Source organism: Coloeus monedula (genome assembly GCF_965178545.1).
Source record: "Coloeus monedula genome assembly, contig: HAP1_SCAFFOLD_401, whole genome shotgun sequence".
NCBI lineage: Eukaryota > Metazoa > Chordata > Aves > Passeriformes > Corvidae > Coloeus > Coloeus monedula.
In genome coordinates, this window is record NW_028120555.1 from 60,767 (window position 1) to 83,281 (window position 22,515).

At 57.8% G+C, this 22,515-nt stretch overlaps 1 protein-coding gene and 1 pseudogene across 2 annotated transcripts in view; one reads left to right on the forward strand and one right to left on the reverse strand.

Moving 5' to 3' along the window:
* Window positions 1-545: 545 nt before the first annotated feature.
* On the forward strand, window positions 546-2,517 carry LOC309585795 (olfactory receptor 14J1-like; annotated as a pseudogene). Its single transcript has 2 exons — window positions 546-567; window positions 1,529-2,517. The product of its transcript is annotated as an olfactory receptor 14J1-like (transcript).
* Window positions 2,518-3,190: 673 nt separating this feature from the next.
* LOC309585796 (olfactory receptor 14J1-like) overlaps window positions 3,191-22,515 on the reverse strand; it is a gene marked incomplete at both ends in the record, with an annotated part of 34,683 nt that continues 15,358 nt past the window's right edge. The window contains one exon of the mRNA XM_082303651.1: window positions 3,191-3,359. Within this exon, the coding sequence (XP_082159777.1) occupies window positions 3,191-3,359 (169 nt within the window). The remainder of the gene's footprint in view (window positions 3,360-22,515) is intronic.

Genomic DNA, 22,515 nt, shown 5'->3' on the forward strand with positions numbered 1-22,515 from the left:
GATCAGGCAATGAGAGAAAACAAAAGGCAGAAATGTTGTGGCAGGGAGAGCTTAGAGACCTCCACAGGATGCCCTCGAGTGCAGCCCCTCCCTCTGAACAAGCCCCCTCCCCTCCTCTCTCCCTCAGCCAAGCCTCTGCCCTCAGGGCCGGGGGTCCAAGGCGTGAAGCCCCTCCTGGGCAGGCAGAGCTGCAGCAGAGCCGTGGGGCAGCTCTGCAGCCCCGGGCCCAGTTCCCTCTGCAGAGCACAGGGCTGGGAGCAGCTGCCCGGCCCTGGGGGCTCTGGGAGGGGGCACAGCTGGCTCAGGGTGACGCTGGCCCCAGAGCCCGGCTGTGGGCAATGCAGCCAGGGAAGGAGCTCCATCTCCCTACATCCAATGCCATCATTAGGACACTTGGCTTTCTTCTTGAGGATTCCCCCTAAGCTCTGAGCTTGCCTCCAGGGCGCAAACAGGTCGTGTAGCATCTTGGTGTTACCTGAAAGCCCCACAGTGAGACACAAAAGTTTTATGATGGAGAAAGGGCTGTTGGGTTGGTGAAACGAGCCATGTGTGTATTTGGCTACCAGTGTGGGGCTGAGAGCTCGAGAAGGGGATGGACATTTGATGGGCTGTGGTGGATCGATCTGCTCTCAGCAGCATTGGGATGGTTTTTAAGGGAAATATGGGAGGGTGATTATCCTCTGTCTGAGGAGGGTGAAAGGCCAGAGGATCTTGGAACAGGACAGAGTGACAGACCACCTCCCCTCACTCTCCACTCACCACCTTGCCTCACAGAACTCGCTCTATTCTCCCCGAGGGCAGCAGAAATGCTGAGTGTTTCTGACATCCAAAAACAGTCAGCAGGGGAGATGAAGAGGAGCTATAAAAACCTCTAGAACACTTTAACAGCTTTTGCCATTCCTGTTCTTGGGCCCTGGGAGTGCCCTTGTGTTAGCTGGGCTTTCAAAGTGGAACACCAGGACAGGTCCCTGTCCCCCTCCCACTTCTGCACAGCAAGGCTGAATTATAAAAACCCCCGGAGCAACTGCCCTGAAACTCATGTCACACTCAGCCAGCACCAACCAGGGCTGCGGCTGGAGCTGAAGGAAGATCTGCTAGAAAAACAGAAGGGTGTTGTCGGTGATCGAACACGGACTTGGCCGGCTGAATGCAAAGCCAAATTCTATCGCACAAGTCCCATCTTTATATACTGTTCCAAACCAGCAGTTCAGCAGCTACAAACTTCAGCTCCTAAGGTTCTGTTTTACATCTCCAAGGGCTACAGATTACCATCTCCTTGCCCAATCTCCCATTAACTATCCTACTCTTTGTCTCGCCTCTTGCTCTTTGTCTCGCCTCCTGCCAGACATGGCCCCGGCCTGCCCCGTCTCTCGCAAGGCCCCACGCCAGCCAAAGCCCTTCTCTGTGGCCACACTCTGAATCCCCATAAGGTGTCAGTGTGTGACAGGAGAAGGATTTGTGGGGCATGTCTTTGATTTTGCTGAGAGACGTTTCCCTTAAGCTGTCACTGACTTTTCTCCATGAACAGGTCCCCATGGCCAGACACGGCGAGTGTCCAACAGCAGCTCCATCAGCCCCTTCCTCCTGCTGGCATTGGCAGACACGCGGCAGCTGCAGCTCCTGCACTTCTGCCTCTTCCTGGGCATCTCCCTGGCTGCCCTCCTGGGCAGCGGCCTCATCATCAGCGCCGGAGCCTGCGGCCAGCACCTGCACAGCCCCATGTTCTTCTTCCTGCTCAGCCTGGCCCTCACCGACCTGGGCTCCATCTGCACCACTGTCCCCAAGGCCATGCACAATTCCCTTTTGGGACACCAGAACCACCTCCTAGGCAGGAGGTGCTGCACAGCCTCTTTCTCTTTCTCTTTCTCTTTTTCATTTCAGCAGAGTTTTCCCTCCTCGCTGTCGAGTGCTACGAGCGCTACGTGTCCATCTGCAAAGCCCTGCACTACGGGACCCTCCTGGGCAGCAGAGCTTGTGCCCACATGGCAGCAGCTGCCTGGGCCAGTGCCTTCCTCTACGCTCTCCTGCACATGGCCAATACATTTTCCCTGCCCCTGGGCCAGGGCAATGCCCTGGGCCAGTTCTTCTGTGAAATCCCACACATCCTCAAGCTCTCCTGCTCACACTGCCACCTCAGGGAGCTCGGGCTTGTTGTGTTTTCCATCTGTTTAACTTTTGGTTCTTTTGTGTTCATGGTTTTCTCCTATGTGCAGATCTTCAGGGCCGTGCTGAGGATCCCCTCTGAGCAGGGCCGGCACAAAGCCTTTTCCACGTGCCTCCCTCACCTGGCCGTGGTCTCCCTGTTCCTCAGCACTGGCTTTGTTGCCTGCCTGAAGCCCCCCCTCCATCTCCTCCCCATCCCTGGACCTGGAACTGCCAGTTCTGTACTCGGTGGCGCCTCCAGCCCTGAAGCCCCTCATCTACAGCCTGAGGAACCAGGAGCTCAGGGACGCCCTGAGGAAAGTGATGACTGGATGCTTTCCAGAAGCAAAAACCTGCCTGTTTTCAGCTCCATAGGCTAAAGTGTAATCATTAGAGGCCCAGCCTGCCTTCTCAGGTTGTTTTGGTGGTGGTGGTTTTGGTGGCTTTTTTTTCTTCTCATATGTTAAGGTTGTACCCAAAAGATTTTGTTATGCATCTTATTCACTGTTTACAGGCTGAATGTGACTGTTGGCAGGGACTGTGTCAATAAGGAGTCTGCTGTGTGGGTATTCACATTAAATAAAGGACCCATCAGCAAGGTGTCTGTTTGAGATCCTTTGGTTAAGTCCATCCCTGGAGCTGGAGGGCAGGGCCAGTGTTGCAGGCATTGGGGGGGAAGAGTCCCAGCAGAGCAGCACAGCCAGGGAGCAGCAGAGCTTGGTCTTTTCAGAGCTCCTCTCTTATTACTTCCACTCTCTCCTTTGGAGCCGCTGTGATGGTGTAAGGCCAACAGCTCTGTCCGGGTGGTGCGAGTCCTGCTGCGTGTCACAGGCAGGGACAGGCCATGGGCACTGCTGGGACACAGCTGGGCTCCGCCACAGCAGTTCCATCAGCAAAGGGCATCTCCTGAAGGCACTGCAGGAAGGCTTTGCTCTCCCTCCACAGTCACTGTCAGGAACAGGCCCAAGGACCAGACTCTAAAGAGGCTGCCTGTGTTCCTTGTTCTCCCAGGGCTCAGTGGGATGAGATCAGGGTCCCAGTGTGGCCTTCAAGAGACTCGGGTGTGCTTCAGGTTTTGCTTGTTGGTGGCCAGTGCCCACCAGATGGTGAATGGTCTGTGATGAACCTTCCTGGGGCTCTGCAGCTTGTGCCAGGGCTGATGGCAGGGGAATGTTCTTCTGGAGGGACTTGGGAGCTGCCAGCAGAACACGGGGGACCTGCAGGGACAGTGTGTGCCAGGGATCAGCAGTGAGTGGAGCTCACTGGGCACAGGCCTGTCCAGGGTGGGCTCACCCACAGATAAAGGACTGAATGTTTCCTGTGACCCATGAGAGCTCTGCAGCCCAGGGGGACACAGCAGGTACAGGGAAAGGAGTCTGAGCAGTGACTCGTCTGACCCTCGGGGAACTTGCAGAGGAGGATCCAGGGCAGCCCCAGCCCATGTGCCCGCCCTGGAACAAGGCAGGCACCTCTGAGCACCCTCCATGGCCACAGCAGAGCCTGTGTGGGAGGGGGTCAGTGCAGGGAGCACCATCAGCTGCAGAGCTCTGTCTCCCAGCTTGAGCAGCAGAGCCCAGCAGAGGCAGCCCATGGCCCTGGGCAGCACAGCCCCCATGCTCTGCAGAGCAGCACCCCCAGCTCGGGGGCTCTGGGCAGCAGGGCAGAGGCTACAGCAATGGCTGCTCAGGCCAGCACAGACGTGTTCCCCTGGAAAAGGCCCTGTGGGGAGCTGGCATGGGCCAGGAGAAGAGCAGGAGCTCGTGTGTGTGCAGAGTGGGAGCCCTGGCAAGAGGCTGCCCTGTGCCTGGGATGGCAGCAGGAGCAGCCTGAGGAGCCCCGGAGCCAACTCTCTGCTGCTGTGCTGGGCAGCGGGGCCCTGGGGCTGCACGAGCTGCCCGAGCTGAGGATCTCCTGAGCATCCCAGACACAGAGTCACTGTCCCGGACCTGCACTGCCTCCAGTTCCTGCTGCAGGGCCAGACAGGACTGGGCTTCTTTGCAGGGCTGGGGCTGGGGCAGGGAGAGGAAAACAATGGACCCTTGATTGTAGGAGTCCCCACAGTGTCACAATGCTCTCCATGGTTCCACGAGGCCTTGCAGTGTCACGCTGGCCCCTTGGTTCCTTTGGGCCCCACGGTGTCACTATGGCGCCCTTGGTTACACGAGGCCCCGCGGTGTCGCAAGGCCCCTTTGGTTCTCCCAGGGCCCTCAGTGTCTGTTTTGCCAGTGGGCAGGGTCAGCACCAAAGACACAGACACCAAGTTCAGGAATAGTGGAATTTATTATAATGCAAAACTGCAAAGAATCACAAAAGGAGAAGCCCAGCAAAGCACCCAATCATCACTACCCAAGATTGTGTACAGTAATCAAGAAAGAGACAGCACCAGTCACCCTCAGACCTTGCCATCATCCACATCCTCACATCAGCTGGGGGAAGCTGTCCCAGCCAAGGACTGGAGAGCCATTCCCAGACCCTGGGAATTCCTGCAGGTACATCCACCTTTGCGGGCACCGAGGCTTCAACCTCGCTGTGAGAGGGCCCAGCTTTGACAGCGTTGAACAAACAAGCTGACATCACTTCTAGTGTGGGAACATCTGGTTTCATTCTCCTCTTTGGTTTCTCCCAAAGCCTGGCCGGGGCTCAAGGAGGAACCGAGGGAGTTTGATCCTAAACCCCCAAACAAGGCCAGATGGGGCCCTGTCCAGTTTCTAAATACAGAAAGGTAAATCCGTGTTTCACCAATGAACATAGAGCATATTGCTAATAATGCTCTGTTAATGAGCAGATAGAAATAGAACATTTGGTTGGAAGGTTCATGTAGATGTCAACTTTAGCTCAGAGCCTGTTGTTCAGGCCTCAGTCAGGGCCTGTTGTTCAGGCCTCAGTACTTCAATCAGTCCTTTGACCTAGAGACGAACTACAACCTTCATAACAATCCTTTTGATACTACAATCTTTTAGATTTAAGCATTTGAATTACTTTGTTGACAAGCCAAAATATCATACGGGAAGTGCTTTAAGGGTATCTTTTCACAATCTTCATAGGAACGCTTAACCCAGCCATGATTAAAGAGCTGTACGTGACTTTGATTCCATTTCCCTTTATACTGGGTGCAACTGAACAGTTCACAGTGTGGGTGCATACAACCTATTCCAGGAGACAACATCCATCCACAGACACTTTTTCCTACATATATTCCTCTTTATCCGATTTAGGCAAGAAATGCCTTTTCTACGAAAATGCAGCGGTCAGGGATCGCCACCCTCGGTCTAGAACCCTGTTTTTATCATGAACTGTGCTCAAGTTTCTAACCCACCGTTTGGGTTGGGCCAGATGGGCCAGCCAAGGCCAGTCATCGAATCCTTCTGGACTTCCACGCACCCAGCAATTACTGAGGTTAAATGAGTTCCCTATCTCTGCTCCTACTGTTAGAAATCTGTTTTCCCAACCAGTGCTCTGATTACAATGACAACATTAAACCAACAAGATCAACCATAGTTTCACTGTTAAGCGGTCCCTTTCTGTCTGCAGAAGTCACTCAGTGGCACATCAGTCTTCACATCGAGCGCCGTGGATCAGAGCACTTTGCAAAGGGACCATTGGGGCAAAGAGGGAGATTTGGTCTGGCAGGCTCTGCAAAACAATATCCTGTAACATCTCTTTGTTCTCACATAGAACACTTGGCTGCAGGGACATGTTCCCATCTTTCTCACCCAGGTTTCAGGATTCAAACAGTGTTGTCTTTGCCTACAGCTCTTCCTTCAGCTGGCTCGGGCGGGCCATTTGGCCTCTGGACCCACACTCTGGCTCCATGATTAGGACTGCTGGATCCAAGCCCTTTATCTCCAGGAACAGTGGTGATGTGAGGTGGATGTTCTTTTTTCACGGTTGTTTTAAAAACTGGCAATATCAATAATTGTGCTACCCTGCCGTGGGGTTGAAAAATCCAGTGTTGTTCACTGTTGTTTAACAGAACTACTTTAATTTCTCCTTGATAATCTGCACCAAGCACTCCTCCCACCATATGAACACTTGTCAAGGCCAAGCTTGAGTGAGCAGTTATCAAACCAGTGTCCCGGAGGAATCTGAATTCCTGTGCCGGTATTGATAACTCTCATTTGCTTCTGATTTATCCTAATTCATTCTAATGCGTAAAGGTCCAGCCCTGCAGCCTCTGGGATGGCCCTGTCAGGGGCCATCACCCCCAGAACAATTTTCCAGGAAGTCAGAGTGTCACTGTCCGTGGTTGTATTTGCAAATTGGGTGCAGCCACGCGCATCGAGGCGGTTTCCATTTCCCCAGTGGGCCCATTGTTAAGGATATGGAGCACATCTGGGAGGTGGGTTTTTCATTGCAACAGCTTCCCATCTCCTACATTTTTCAAGTGCTCTTTTAACAACCCCTTCATCTGTTCAATCAATTCTGCAGCTTGTGGATAGTCTGGTATATGAAAAACCCAGCAGTCTTACTCACTTTATTTTGCACAGGAACAGACAAAGCATTCCACGTCCTGGCATCAGCAAACCCTATCAAAACAGCCAGTTTCATCCCTTCCTCCTTCATCTCTTGTATACAATCTCACACAGTTTCCCAGCAATGTTGGGGTCCTGGCCAATCATTTTCTGTAGAGTACTTAGTCTTATATCCCTGAGCAGCCAAAGCTAACAAATTGGTATTTGGAGCATTATTTCACAATGTCATTATATACATGTGAAAACATAAACATACAATTTTTATTATATTATATACATGTAGATAATTCTTTTTATTTTTATTCTTGTTGTTATTATTATTATTTCCTTTGCTCAAACAAATCCAAGCTCAAGATTAAAAACTTCTTCTGTCGCTCCATGTGGGAGCGTTTCAACAACAAGCGTTCCTTCTGTTGGTGCTGTTTCCGAGATGCTGTTAACAAAATTCACCCTCATCTTCCCAAACCCACAAGTTCTTTTCCTTTTTCCATATGCAATTTTTGGATGCATTCTAATACATCCAGTGCTTCAGCTTCTTTCAGTTGACGTCCTCATTGCTCGCACGGTGCTCCGACCTCAGCCCACGCCACAGCCAGCAAACCCTCAGGAAGGTCTTCCCATCCGGGAATTTTGGATGGCACTGATTCCTTACACTTTCATTTAAAAAGCAGCATTTTGTTGGGATCCGGCCAGACCATACCAAATTTGTTTTACCAGTGGGCAGGGTCAGCACCAGACACAGACACCAACTCAAGGAATCAGCGTCATTTACTGTAGTTCAAAGCAGCAGAGAATCACAAAAGGAGAAGCTCAGCAATGCACCCAATCATCACTGCCAAAGATTGCCCGTAGTGATTAAGAAAGAGACAGCCCCAGTTCCCCTCAGACTTTACCATCGCCCACATGCACACATCAGCTGGGGGAAGCTGTCCCAGCCAAGGACTGGAGAGCCATTCACGGACACTGGGAATTCCTGCAGCTGCCTCCAGCCACAGCTGAGGCTCCAACCCCGCTGGGAGAGGGCCCGGCTTTGATAGTGTTGAACTGACAAACCGACAGCACTTCTAGTGTGGGAATATCTGGTTTCATTCTCCTGATTGGTTTCTCCCCAAGCCTGGCCAGGGCTCAAGGAGGAAGCAAGGGAGTTGACTTTGACCATACAGCCCCAAACAAGGCCAGATGTCAGATTTCATGGCCTTGTCCAGCTTCCAAATACAGAAAGGTCAATCCATGTTTCACTAATGGGTGGATACATCTATCAGAGCGCTAATGACCATGCACATTTCATTAATGAGCAAGTTCAAAGAGAACCTTTGCTGGGAAGGTTCTGATGGTGCCCCAAGCCCCGGGACTGGAGGGGCCCCTTGGCTGCGGGGCTGGCAGGGAGCTGCCCCTTGTTCTCACTCTGCCTCACGCAAAGCTGGGCCGCTCACAAGTGGGGCAGCACAGCAAACAGGCAGCCTGCGAGTCTCTTCCATCCTCGTCTCTTGGGATTTTTCACCTTTGAGCTTAAGGTCTACAAAGGCAACTGCTTTTGGTCCCGCTGGGTATCGCCACGTTAAGCAATGCTGCTCAATCCGTCTGTAGCACAGCAGCAGGGGAAAGGCCTCAGCCCTTCAGTGTCAGGAGCTGCCGGGCTCTGCCTGAGCAGCTCAGCCAGCAGGAAGGGAGCTGCTCCACACGGGAACGAGGAGCAAAGGACTGCAGCACCTCCTTCTTGGGCAGAGCCCAAATTCGGTGGGGCAATAACAGAGTTATTCTCGTGCACTGGTGCATCAGCACTGCAGCTGCTGTGCCCGCAAGCACATGGTTCGAGATCTGCAAAAGAATTCTGCAACTCTTGACTGGGTCAGGATGTCACCAGTGCTGAACTCCACTTTAGTCCAAAGTAACCAGTTTACACCTCTGCTGGTGTCTGCTAGGTTTTTTTCTTCAGGGTATCCAGACAAAAGGAAACAGAGGAGGAGGCTACATTTTCGTTGTTGAGCAGAAATGCATCTCATTTTGCTGTACAATCCTTTTTTAAGACGTGTTATCTCTTTAAAAAAAAAAAAGAAAAAAGAAAAAACAGAAAAAATATGAAAGAGGAAAAAACCAAATGTGTAGTGAAAAATCTTTTGTAACTTTGGTTTAAGTGGTAACTGATCCTTTTAAAAAGAGAACTAAGTTATTTACTTTGCAAATGTGCTGATGGCATGGATCCATCTCACTGACCTCAGCAGCCTTTTTTTAAAGGTTTTGGGGTTTGTTGCCAATATTAAGTTATTTTAAATTGTGGTTGAAGCAATAGGAAATTGAAATATGGATTGTGCATGACCGTGTCTTGAGTGTAAAAATATTGCAGTTTGAAACTTGGACCTAAAGTATTGCAAAGCAAAGTTATAAATACCAATGGATTGTGTGACAGCAACAATTTCCTATAGGATGTGCAGCATCAGAAAGACTTCATCAGTGTGGCTGTGGGTGCTTTTAGCTTTGTCCTGTGCCACTCTATGATGACATGAAACAGGACTTAACCTGCCACCAGCCCAGGCCACCCTTTGCCACCCCAGCTCCTTGGACCTTGTGTCCGCACAAGCAGACACAAAGTGTTTCTGCTGCTTCCCCCTTTTGCACAAATCCACAGAGAGCTGGGATTTTCCCCGGTCTCGTGTCTCCATTGTGCCATATTCCTAAAGAACCAGCAGCCCCTCCCGATGAATACGGTGAGTTACACAGATGCTTGTCAGCTCCACTGCCTGCCTAGAAATCTTGAAACTGCTTCTAAATGCTGCTCACTTCAGCTCTTGGACACCTACTCACACAGAGCTGGGACAAAAATGCCCCGGATGCCAGCTTACAAGGTGAGTTACGCCAAAGAAGGGCTATGTGGGAAATAGCCCCGGACAGCGGGCGAGATGCGGCTCCGCACCTGCCAGGCCCTGCTAAGGCTCAATGCCGGCTCCTCTGCAACAGCAAAGACCTTCAGCCTTGTCACTGCCCAGAGGGGCAGTGCTGGCCCGGCCGCACAGCTCGTTTTCCCCACAAGCTGCAGGAGGTGAGAAGGCAACACTTGCAAACACTGACTGCGAGCCACAGCGCCGGCTGTGCACCATTAACCTCAGCTCTGGGACCACTGTCTGCCCCAAGCTCCGGGGGATGCACTGGGAGCCCGGCTGGGCTCTGCCCTGGGGCCATCCTCCAGTGACAGCTGCAAACAGGGAGCATTTAGTTGCCACCAAGAGCCCAGCCACGCGTGGAGGGGAGCTGGTGCAGGTGCGGCCTGCGCTGTTGCCTGCTGTGCTCTGGGGCTGCTGCTCCCCGCAGAGGGAACTGCACTGCCGTGCCAGAGGAGACAGAGAAGCTTCAGCTTAAGCCAAACTGAGCTGGGTGGCTGGGCTGGCAGGAGTGGCGAGGGTCAAGGGCATTCCCAGAGCTCATCCTGCTGCAAGGACGAGGAAAAGTGGCAGTGGGAAGCCAACAGTGAGGAGAGCTGAGGCCTGGAGAGCAGCTCTTGAATGACACTCAAATCTCACCGGACCTCTGAGACATTGCTGTTCTTCTGCCAGTGAAAAGGATGAGTCCCTAAACCTGGGGCTCGCTCCTCCTCGTGGTCAGGGGCATCAAGGAAGGCTACAGTGCGACAGAGACTGCCCTGAGCTGGCAACTCACTGGGGGAAAAGAGGGAGCACTTGTGAAGTAAAGGCAGGTGGGGCAGAGAACTGTGCAGAGAAGGGCTGAGCTAAAGCTTGAGCAAGCTGAAAAATGTCATTTGGGCTCATCCCAGACTGATTTCATTTCACAAGTTATTGAACAAGTTTATTTTGGGCGGGGGGGTGTCATGTTTTCCCCTGGAGGCGTGCACTCTGCAGGCTTGAGCTGCGTTGCCGAAATGCTCGGGCACGTCTCTGCTGCAGCTCACACCGGTTCTTCTTTGGCTTCTTCCGGCCCGGTGCTGAGCCGCAGCAGAGCCCTGGCGGAGCCCAGAGCAGCCTCAGCATCCACAGAGCCCGTCTGCAAGGAGAGAAAGCAGAAACCGCCCGTCAGCTGAAGGCTCCCGTCCCCCTTGTCCCAGCCGCCCGCGGTGCCCAGGCCGTGCTGGCCGTGCTCAGAGCGGTGCCCGAAGCCGCCCGTCCCTGCTGCCTTTGGCAGGAGAGCAGGAGGGCAGGACACGTGCCCAGCCTGCAGCCGGCCGTGGCACAGCCACCTCCTCAGCAGCTGCCCAGAGCGGGATGCTCCTGTGCTCGCTGCCATCTCCCAAAAGCCCTTATCCCAGCCGTGCCAAGAAGACGGGGACCCACCGCACGCCACCCGCCGCCGGAAGAAAAGCTGCTCCCAAGCCATGTCCTCGGCCTTCTCCAAGGCCACGTCCCATCCACGCCGCAGCTGCTCCCAAGCACTTCCCGATCCAGACTGGACACCACCTACAACGCTTCCTTGAAGAAAAACAAACAAATTAAAGAAAAGGCATTACAGACAAAAAGGAGAAACAAGAAAAAAGCTAAAAAATCTTCTCTCTGTCAGGGGCCTGAGCAAGGCCCAACCTTCCCTACATGCTGGGGAAAAACCCACCCACGGGCGAGGGAAGCCCACGCTTTCTCCCTTCCCCCCTGCACTGCCCCCCAACAGGCACGGCGAGCCCAAAGCAAACAAGGGGAGGGGAGTAGCCCAAGCCCTTCCTTTCCTGCAAAACAAAGCAGCCCGTGCACAGCTCCTGGAGTGCCACCTCTGCTCCTGCCATGGGGCCTTGTTTGTGTCGGGCTGCCAGCCCCAGCCCCAGCCCCAGCCCAGGGAACAGTGGGTGGTGGGGGCTGTTGGCAGGGCCAGGGGCTGACTCCCATTTCGTAAGCACCCCAGCCCATCCCGCCCGCCCTGCCAAAAAGCAGCTTGGCAGCCGGCTGAAGGATTGGTTGCCTCCGCCCCAGCAAAGGGAGGAACCTTTGCTTCCTGGCCAGGCCGTGCAATGCCCAAATCTGGGAGCATCCCCCTGGGTGTGGACTCATCTGTAAATTCGCTGTGGAGCCTGGCTTTGAAGAAGGTGCCACAATTGAAGTCCATCATCTTCAGCTTGCCAGGTGGAGGAAGAGCTTGTCATCCTTGATGTCACCCTCCATGTCTCCAGCAGCAGCAGCCGCACCTGGCACAGCTTCTCCAGGGGCTTCTTCTTCCCTGGGGCTGGAGCAGGCTGTCAGTGCTCTGCCCAGGGCCCCGGCTGTTGCTGAAGCAGGACAAGCAAAAGCAGCTGGCACGGGGGCCACCAGAGCTGGGAAGAGCAGCTCAGCTCCAGCAGCAGGGCTGCGCGTGCCCAGCTGAGGAGCCCTGCGCAGCGATTCAGGCAGGACAAAAACTCTGCCTTTCTTTGCTGCTCCTTGCCAAGGCGCGTGTGCAGCTGGAACTCACCGGCTCCCTGGCTCAAAGCGTGCGTGTGGCTCTCTCCCTTCTCCTATGGCACGCGAATATCCTGCATCCAAGGAGCACAGGACAGGTCTTCTAATGAGGGCCTTTCCGAGGAGAGCACGGATAAACACCGTCGGATGAGATCCTGGCACTCTGTGCAGAGAAAGCAGAAAGCACCAGTCAGTTGCAGAAGGCTCCTGTCCGCTTTGCCCCACTCTTGCCATGGCCAGGCCGTGCTGCGTGTGCTCAGGGCTTTGCCTAAACTTTGCCATCAGTTCTTTCTTTTGGAGGAGAGCAGGACATTGCCACCTCCTCAGCAGCTGCCAGTGTGGGATGCTCCTGAGCCCACTGCTGCCTCCCAGCACTGCTATTCCCCCCGTGCTGCAGAGACGAGGATCCACCTGGAGAGAGCCGTCGTGGGAGCGAGAGCCGGCCCCAGGTGCTGTTCCAGCCCCTCCTGAAAGGGTGCTCCCCGCAGACCATCTGGTGCAGCACGATGCCCAGGGACCAGACGGTCGCTGCCTCGCCGTGGTACCAGCCCAGGTGCGTCCATTCCGGGGGGCTGTAGGACGGTGTTCCTATGGAATAGAGATGGAGTTCTTCAGGGGGACGCTGCCTGCTCCCAGAGCCTCGCCCCAGCATCCCCGGGCATGCGGGGGCCGCACCAGCGGCACGCGGCGTGACCCGCTGCCCTCTCGCCAGCACCTGGGGCTTGTGTACAGACTGGGGGTTGGAAAAGAAGCCGCCGGTGTCGCAAGAGGGCAGCGGAAGCCCTGGCAAGGCCCGAGCATTCCATGCAAAGGAAAAACCCACTTGGTGCTGGGGAAAAACCACGCTTTCATCCTCCCTGCCTGCACTGCCCCAGAAACCATTCTTAAGCCGAGGCAAGCACGGGCAGCAGAGCAGTCTGAGCCCTGTCTCGCCTGCACACCAAACGGGCTGGAGCACAGGTTCTGGCCCCCCTCTCTGCTACCCCCACCCACGGGTGTTTCTGTGGCGCTGGCTGCCCCAGCCCCAGCGCCAGTCCTGGGCAGAGGGGCTGGCAAAGGCTGCCAGCAGGGCTGGAAGATGGGCCCTCAGCCAGCGCCGCTCAAAAGCAGCAAGGCTGAAGACTCCGGCTGCCATGACTGGCAGCAAAAGGGAGAATCCCCCCTGCCACAGCCGCCTTGGGCTGTGAGCTGTTGGGCTCTGAGATGCCGCTCCCAGGAGCCTCCCCCTGCGTGGGCTCACCTGCAAAGCTGGTGTAGGCTGCGGCTTGCAGGTAGGTGCCACAGCCAAAGTCGATGAGTTTGGCCTGCCCGGTGGCCAGGTCAACCAGGATGTTCTCTGGTTTGATGTCCCGGTGCAGGACCCCGCAGCTGGTGCAGTGCCGCACGGCCTCCAGCACCTGGCGGAACAGGTGCCGCGCCACCTCCTCGCACAGGAAGCCCCGTGCCCGAATGAAATGAAGGAGGTCCTGAGACCGCTCCGGGCGCTCCAGCACCATCACCACGTTGTTGGGGAGCTCCAGCCACTCGTGGAGCTGGACGATGCCAGGGAAGCCAGCGGACACCTTGGCCAGCAGCACGATCTCCAGTGGTGCTCGGGTGCCGTCGGGCTGCGGGAGGAGCACGATGCCGTCAGCGGGGCCCATGCCGTGCCGGGGCTCGGCAAGCCCTCAGCCAGCCGGGGACGCTCTGCGCGCTCCGCTGGCCCCACGGCCGCTCTCCCTCGAGGCGTTCTGGCGGCTTCCACCCTGCCGGGCCTCGGCTCATCCCCGCCCGTCGCGCCCCGGCTTCTCGCGCTGCCCCTCGCTCACTCACCAGCTGGCCCCAATGGTGGATGCGGTTCCGCGGCACACGTTTGATGGCCACCTGCAAGGCAAGGGGAGCAGCGGGCTGAGCTCGCCGCCCGCCCTGCCGAGCCTCATGCTCCTTCTCCTCCTCCTTTGCCCCCCGCCTCCCGCGCCCGCCGCCGGCCCCGCCACTCACCGGGGCTCCGTCCGAGAGCCGCGTCGCCGCCAAGACGCTGCCGAAGCCGCCGCGCCCCAGCAGCGAACCCAGCCGGTAGCGCTCCTTCAGGCCCTGCTGCGCCTTCCGTGCCGGCGAGACGCGGCCGTCAGCGCTCGGCCCGGGGCCAGGAACGGCCCCCGAGCGCCGCTCAACCGCCCCGGGCCGGCCATCCCCACATGTTGCCTCTTTTGAAGCGGACACCGGCGGCTCGGGGCCGGCGGCCGCGCTCAAGAGCGGCGGAGTTCGGAGCGGGGAAGACGCTGCCGAGGCGGCGGGAGCGGCCGCGCCGCCTGTGTCCCCGGCGGGCCCCGGGAGGAGCCGAGGCCGGGGCCGGGGCCGGGGTGGGGGTCGGGCTCGGGCCAGCCGGAGCCAGGGGCTGGCGATGGTGCCCAGGAGCCAGGCACTGATGCCCGCCCAGCAGCGCCACAGCCAGGACGGCGAGAGCCGGGCGGAGGCGGGACCGCGGCGGGACGCCCGGGGGCGGGGAGGGGGCAGCCCCGCCCGGGGCCGGGGCCGGGCCGGGGGCATGGCCCGGCCGGGCACGGGGAGAGGGAGGCCGCGGGACGGGGGGGTTGGGGAACGAAAGGGCGAGCGGGAGAGGGTGCGAGACCCTGGGAGAGGGAGAGGAGAGCAGGAGAAGGGACTTAGCAGAGGGTTCGTGGACTCGCTGCTCTTCTGCTGCTCTTGTGCTGCTGCCGCTGCTGCCGCTGCTGCCGCTGCTGCCGCTGCCGCTGAAGCGCTGGGAGCGTTTGTCCGCGTGTCCGTGTGTCCGGTGCCCGTGTGTCCGTTGCCCCCCGCGCGCCCCACGGCCGAGCCCCGCGCGCCCCGGGGCAGCACGGGCCGCTCCGCTCCGGGGCCGAGGCGGAGTCCCGGAGCATCTCTTCCTCCCGCAGCCACAGCAAACCCGCTCGGCCTTTGGGAGCATTTTTGCACACGTTTCCCTTTGAAGGGCTCCTCTCTCCTCCCATTTCCAAGGAGTCTCCCTGGGGTTTTGGCACCTGCAGCGACAGGGTAGCGATTGGGCTTCAAACTTCAAGAAAGACATGGAGGGGCTGGAGCATGTCCAGAGATGGGAATGGAGCTGGGGAAGGGTCTGGAGGACTTCTGAGGGGCAGCTGAGGGATCTGAGGGGGCTGAGCCTGGAGGAAAGGAGGCTCAGGGGGGAGCTGGCTCTCTCCAAGTCCCTGACAGGAGGGGGCAGCCAGGAGGGCTGGGCCTCTGCTGCCAAGGGAAAGGACGAGAGGAAATGGCCTCGGGGGAACCTTTGGGGTGGATGGTGGGGAAATTCTCAATCTCCATGTCTCGACAGAGCGGGAGAGGGGGAGGGGTGGGGCACGAGCTGGGGACACGGGGGTGGTGACGGTGGGCTGGGGACACGGGAAAGGGCACGGGAAAGGGCACGGGAAGCCAAAGCCCCGCTGAGCGCTGGCGCTGCGCTGGCACGGGGTGAGCCGGCAGCAGGGCCCCAGAGCCCTAAGGGACTCGCCCTGACGCCCGGGGAGTATTGATCCTGGTCTCTAAAAAATGTGACTCAATAAAATACCATTAAAAGATGCCTCCTTCTCCTTCTCCTTCTCCTCCTCCCCCATCCCTTCTCCTGCTCCCCCCGGGCCCAGCGCCCACCCTTGGCCCCCCGTTTTCCCAGCGCGGTCGCATCCCGCGGGAGGAGCAGGGATGGAGCCGGGGCAGGTCGGGCTGGGGCAGGGCTGGGCTGGGGCAGGGCTGGGCTGTGGGCCCGGCCTGGGAGCCCCCCACGCGCCCCCTCCTCAAATTCCCCTGGCGGGGGGCGCTGGGGGCGAGGGGGGGCGCAGGTGGGGTCCGGGGGGGGAGCGCTGGGAGCTGCGGGTCTGCCTGGCAACTGGTGAGTCACCAGCGCCGCGCGCTCTGATTGGCTGAAGGTTGTTCAGCGCCTTCTCTGATTCTCTGACACTCGCGGGGAATTTTGGTTGGTCCTTGGGGGCTGTGGGGCGGCTTGGGGGGGTGGTCTCTGCGCCTTTGGGGTTCGCTGGGTGGCGATTTGGGGTTGAGGTGCCTCCCAAGGACCCCCCGGGGGGGGGCGACACACGGGTGACACACGGGGGTCCCATTCCCGATCCATCCTGGGGCCGGTTCCGCCCCCTCCACTCTCGGTCCCCGCGCGGGATCCCCCAAAGTCCCTTCCCACTGTTCCCCAATAAACGGGACCGGGGCGAACTGGGAAGCCTTCCTGGGAACACTGGGAGCAGCCGGGCAGGGGCAGAGTGACAGCGGGGCTGGGGGGGACACACGACCCCCCAAAATCAGTTCAGTGCCGCAGCGTGTTGTGCACAAGTTCTATGCTGCTAAGAGAAGGGGGTGCTTTTGGAACGTTTTCCTTCCTGACACGTCTGTCTGTGGGAGCTTCAGGTGCTTGCACTCAGGGATACGGAAGGTGTGTGAAAGTGACTGGGCTGCGAGAATCATGTTGCACAGGGAAGAGGGAAGGTCAGCAAATGTTTCCTGTCCTGGCACATGTCTCAGTCTGAACTGCAGCTGGAGATGCTTCACTTCCACCAAGGACTCTGCCACCTGGAGAGAAGGATGTGCTAGATGGAGTTGAGAAAGAAAGTGCGTATCACGAGCTTGTTTCCTCTAGTTCCTAGAGAGCAAAGGGGCTGTGAAAGGCAGCACTGGCTTTTTGTTCTAGGACTTTTTCTTGACAAGCAGCTGCTGGATGTTTGGAAGGGCGTTTGGGATATGCAAAAATGAGAGGGTAAGATGGTACACTGAGCTTGAGAGAAAAAGCCTATCTTCAGGGATTTGGATGCATTTCAGAGGCTGTGAGTTCCATGCTGAGCAGCTGATGGCACAGAAAAGGTTCTAAAGAAAGAGGCCGTGCTGGAATTGCCTTTTCTTTTGCAGCCTAGAAACTGCACAGCCAACAGCAAAAACGATTCCTCCTCCTCCTTGCCTGCTCCATGCAGGATCCCATTCCTTTCTGTCTCCAAGAGGCAGGATGCACAGCCGAGCTCTTCCACCCACTGCTCGCACACGACTGGGGCCGCGCCAGCCAAGCGCTTGGCTTTTTCCTGGGCACTGTCAGCGCTCATGGAAACAAGCACACGATAGCGCTGCCCACTTGCAGGAGAAGGAATCACTGCGAGCCCAGCTGGAAAGCAGCCCAAGGGCAGAGGCAACTTGGAAACTTCCCTGCTCTCAAATCAACGGTATCAGGACAAAAAGATTTCCCTCATCTTCCCCTTGCAAGTGCAGACTCCTCTTTGCACCCACACTTCAAGAGCAAGATGAACTCCTTTGCCCTAACTTGCACTTTCCTTCTCAGCTCTAGGCACCATCCTAAGCCTTCCCTCTGCCAGAGTCAGGATCCAAAGACAACGGCACCAGGGACTGCTCACACACGAAAGGCGCCAGGACAAAAGGCTCCCGAGCTTGGCCTTTGCATTCCCGCTGACAGCTCAACAGCTCTAAGCCAGAGAAGTGCCCGGTGGGAGGAGCCTTTAGAATCACTCCGAGCACCTCATGACAAGGAGCTGCAGCGTGTGGGGATGAATCTCCAGCAGCCTCCTGGCCCAGGGTGTCCCCCAGGAGCAGCCATGCTCCAGGCCGTGACTGCCAGCTGCACACCCAAAGGAGCCGGTGTTCCCCACCACGGCTGTGCCTGGGACAGAGACACGAGTGGCCACAGAAGTGGCCATGGCACTGTCCGCACGCTGTCCCTGCTGCTTCTCGCCCAGCCGCTGGCGGGGCACCAACTCCCAGCCAGCCACTCCTAAAGCCACGGGCCCACTGGGACACTGCGGGGGCTCGTGGAAGCCAGCGGCCATTGTGACCCAGCGGGGCTGCCCAGAACCCACGGTGCTTTGTGACCCGTGGCTGCCAGGAGAGCCTTTGTGATGCTGGGGACCTACCCGGAAGCCTGGCTCCACTGTGACACCAGCACAGAAGCTCGGGGATCCCTGCAGACCGTGGGGATGCTGGGGAAGCTGACGGAAGCCTGGGCACCACAGTGACGCTGTGGAACCTGGTGGAATGGAGGGGCTACAGTGACACTCTGGGGCCTTTTGGAAGCAAGGAGACCCTGATGGGAAGCCACGGGATGATTAATGCTGGCAGGAACCTGCTCCAGGTGGGCTCCTCTCTCCCAGCTTCCACAGGTGCTGCTAGGATGCCCCTGCGGCACTGGCTTGTCACGGGCTCACGGCTTCCTTTGGGAATGGCTCTGCTCCAGGATGGCATGCTGCAGAGAATGCAGGTAGATTTTGTGCTCCCTCCTGGCATGCAGGTGGACAAGAAAGCCTGATCCAGCCCCCCATCAGCCCGGCTGTGTCATTGGGGCAGGGGAACTTTGGCAGCAGCCCCAGCCCTGCTCCTGGTCCCGGCTGGGCACGCAGCTGCTGGGACACAGGTGTGTCCTGATGGCCGCCGTGTACTCGTTTGAGAAGGGAAGGACAGAGTGCATCAGTGAGTTTGGTGTGGCTTACATGCGGCAAGGAGAAGCTGCAGCCCAGAGCTGGCTTTCACTTCTAGAACCTTTTGCTATTGCGGGAGCAGCTGGTGGACATTTTCAACCGAGCTGCAGGAGTGAAAAGTGTGATGGCATGTCTATCTGAGAAGGACGGTTCAGTGCCGCAGCGTGCTGTGCACAATTTCTATGCTGATAAGAGAAGGGGGTGATTTTGGAACGTTTTCCTTCCTGACACGTCTGTCTGTGGGAGCTTCAGGTGCTTGGACTCAGGGATCCCGAAAGTGTGCGAGAGTGACTGGGCTGCAAGAATCATGTTGCACAGGGAAGAGGGAAGGTCAGCAAATGTTTCCTGTCCTGGCACATGTCTCAGTCTGAACTGCAGCTGGAGATGCTTCACTTCCACCAAGGACTCTGCCACCTGGAGAGAAGGATGCGCTCGATGGAGTTGAGAAAGAAAGTGCGTATCACGAGCTTGTTTCCTCTAGTTCCTAGAGAGCAAAGGGGCTGTGAAAGGCAGCACTGGCTTTTTGTTCTAGGACTTTTTCTTTCTTTCTTTTTTCTTTCTTTTTTTTTTTATTGTTTCTTCTTACTTTGTTTCTTTTTTTCTTTTTCTTTCTTCTTTCTTTCTTTCTCTTTCTTTCTTTCTTTCTTTCTTTCTTTCTTTCTTTCTTTCTTTCTTTCTTTCTTTCTTTCTTTCTTTCTTTCTTTCTTTCTTTCTTTCTTTCTTTCTTTCTTTCTTTCTTTCTTTCTTTCTTTCTTTCTTTCTTTCTTTCTTTCTTTCTTTCTTTCTTTCTTTCTTTCTTTCCTTCCTTCCTTCCTTCCTTCCTTCCTTCCTTCCTTCCTTCCTTCCTTCCTTCCTTCCTTCCTTCCTTCCTTCCTTCCTTCCTTCCTTCCTTCCTTTCGAATTCCTTCCTTCCTTCCGAATTCCTTCTGAATTCCTTCCTTCCGAATTCCTTCCTTCCGAATTCCTTCCTTCCGAATTCCTTCCTTCCTTCTTTCCTTCTTTCCCTCCCCCCCTCCCTCACAGGCTGCTTCTCGCCACATTGAAGGGGTGCAAAGCAGCAGGATCCCCTCCCAGTTGGGGTCCTCTCACCCTCCCAAAATGTGGGGACTTCACCTCAGCCCCTCAAATTGCAGGGGGTTTACGGCACCTTCCCCAAATTCACTGCAACTTCCCAGAAGCCACTTAGAGGCCCCAGAATTGTCAAAAAGCAGCAGGAGCCTCCCCAAAAGCAGCTCCTGCTTTCCCTCCCTGAAATGCCCCACTCCAAGTGCCCAAACCACCCCATCAATCCCAAACTTCAACCAACCCCCATCCCATCCCATCCCATCCCATCCCATCCCATCCCATCCCATCCCATCCCATCCCACCCCTCCTGGACACCAATTCCCCTTCTGTGCTTCCTGACTCCCCACAGCCGGGCCTTGGGGCTGACGGATCGAGCCATTTGGGGCTGCCATCGACACATTGGGGCTGGCATTGAGTTGATTGGAGGCACCCGCTCAATCCCTCCATCCCAAATGGGAGCTTGGAACCTCTCCTCAGCCCTTGCTGTGCCCATGGGCTCACCTCAAGTCCCAAAATGAGAGCCAGGGCCCCACAGCCCATTCAGAACCTCTCAACATTGCCAGAAACAGCAGCATCCTTCCCAAAATGGGCTCCCCGCATCCCTGACAATAGGTCCCCCTTCCAAGTACCAGAGCCCCCCTCTCAGAACCCCTCCCGAAGCACTGGGGGCACCCCAAAACTGCCTCAGGAATGGGACATACCCTGACATCCCTTCAGGAATGTGGGATACCCCAGAACCCACTGAGGAACGGGGTCCCCCCGGCCTCATCATGCGCAGCCTTCAGCTGTCTCAGGCAGAGCCCATCCCGCCCTCAGCAGCCCCAGCCCAGCCCAGCCCAGCCCTCCTGGGCAGGAAGCCCCAATGGCCGAGCCGGCCTGGGACACTTGCAGGGATGCGGGGGCAGCCGCAGCTTCTGGGGCCAGCCTGGGCCAGGCCCTGAGCGCCCTGCCAGGGAACCATTGCTGCCCCACATCCCATCTCAGCCTGCCCTCGGGCAGCGGGAAGCCGTTCCCTGGGGCCCGGCCCCGCAGGCCCTTGGCAAGAGTCTCTCTCAGCCAGCAATTGCTGCTCCTCCCTGCTGCGGGGCCCAAGCTGCAAGTTGATTTTCTGCCGCTGGCCCCGGCCCAGCCCCGAGCCAGGGCCAGGACCTTGCCCTGGAGCTCTGCGGGCGCTGCCTTTGTGCGGCCGCAGCGCAGCGGCCGCAGCTCGGAGCTGCCCTTTGTGTCCCCGCCGGCAGCTGCCAGAGCTGGCGGGGCCGGGCCAGGGCCGGGCCAGCCCCGGCCTTCCCGGCTCTGGGACACAGCGGCGGCAGCCCCAGCCTTCCAGCCCTGCACACGCTCCCACACAAGCCTCCAGAGCCGCGGCCACGCAACGCAACTGACCGGCCGCTGACCCCCCAGCCTGGCCTGATGGCCATTCCTCTGCCCACACCTCGGCCAAGCTCCCCTTGGCCACCTCCTGAGCCACAGTGCCACACACAAGTGGCACATACAGCTACACAGCTCTGCCCAGAGCTGGCAGGGAACGTTCCTTCAACAGAAAAACCACCAAGAAAAAGAGAACTGCCCCCAGCAGAGCTGTTCCCTCCTGCAGTAGTTACACCTGCACACCCACAGCGCCTGAGACTGCAAGCAATGAGCATTCCCTGGGCACATGTGCAGCCCAAGCAGCTCGAGGACAGCCTTGCAGCAGGACTGCTCTCAGCTGAGCCAAAAAGGCCCCTCTGGCAGCTGCAGGGCCATTGCAAAGGGCAAGGGCCAGAGCCTGGGCCCACGGCGGAGGAAAGGGCTCTCAATTCCCCTGCCCTGCCACCTCAACCCTGTTCCCAGGCTGCTTCCCACACAGGATTGCTCTGCAGGACTGCGGAAAGCTGAGAGGCAGCTCTGGCTTCTCCACTTCTCCTGTGCTAAAGCTGCCTGGCAGAAGAAATGGAGGGACAGCTCTGGTGGCACAATCCCTCCCGGCCCAGGGCCCAGCGCTGGGAAGGTCTTTCCGTGCCGAGGCTTTGCTGCGGCCAAGGAAAGCTCCTGGCTCAGGGTCACCTTTCCTGCTGGGCCAGAGCCCCCGAGTGGCCCAGCAGCAGCAGAGAATTCCAGCACAGCCCCGGCACGGGCAGGGCGGCCCTGGGCGGGCTGCGGGAGCCGGCAGCGCCTGAGCTCAGAGCAGCTGAGCCCGGGGGCTCTTGGCCAAGGCCGAGGCCCAGCGAGCATTTCTCAGCTCGCAGGGCGGCCTGGAAAGGTGCTGGGGGGGATCATTCACCCCCCAGGGCGGTCCCAGTGGCTCCCAGGATTTCCATGTCCGTGCTCCCAGCGCTGCTCCCAGCCCTGATCCGTGGGGATGGCAATGTCCCGCTCCCTTCCCGGGGCAGGCTCACACCTGAGCCAGGTGTGCAGGGCAGGACCTTGCCCTGAGCCCAAGCCCTGTCCCCCCTGCAGGATCTGCTTCCCATCGGCCTCTTCCTCCTGTGGCCCCAAGCCCAGCTCGGTGCTGAACGAAGGGCGCTGGGCCGGGGTCATCCCCCGGCGGGGGCTGCGCACCCCCTCTGCCCCCTCCCCAAATTCCCTCCCGGGACAGCAGGGGCTGCCTCAGGAGCCCTGTGGGCAGGGAAAAGGGGGTGACACCGGCATGGGGGGGTCACACACACTCTGGGGGGACACACACGGCCCCTGGGGACCCCCCCCTCACCTTCTCCTGCAGTGCCAGGAGGGTGAACCCCAACATGGAACCGCCAACTCTAGGCAGCATCTTGGGGGGGGGGGCGTCTGGTGGCAGCTTTGGGGTCTGGGGGAGAGGTCACATCTGCCCTAAAACCGCCTCCCATCCCCATAGCCACTCCCAGACCCTTCAAACCACCCCACAGCTCCTGGCCAGGAACCCCCCCAACCACTCCCTGCATCATAAATGACCCCAAGAACCACAAAATTCTCTCCGAGTCACACGGCCCAGCCAAGATCACCAGAAGTCTGTCAGAGACCACTCCAAAAGGCCCCTCCAAGCACCACCAATGCCCTCAAGAGACA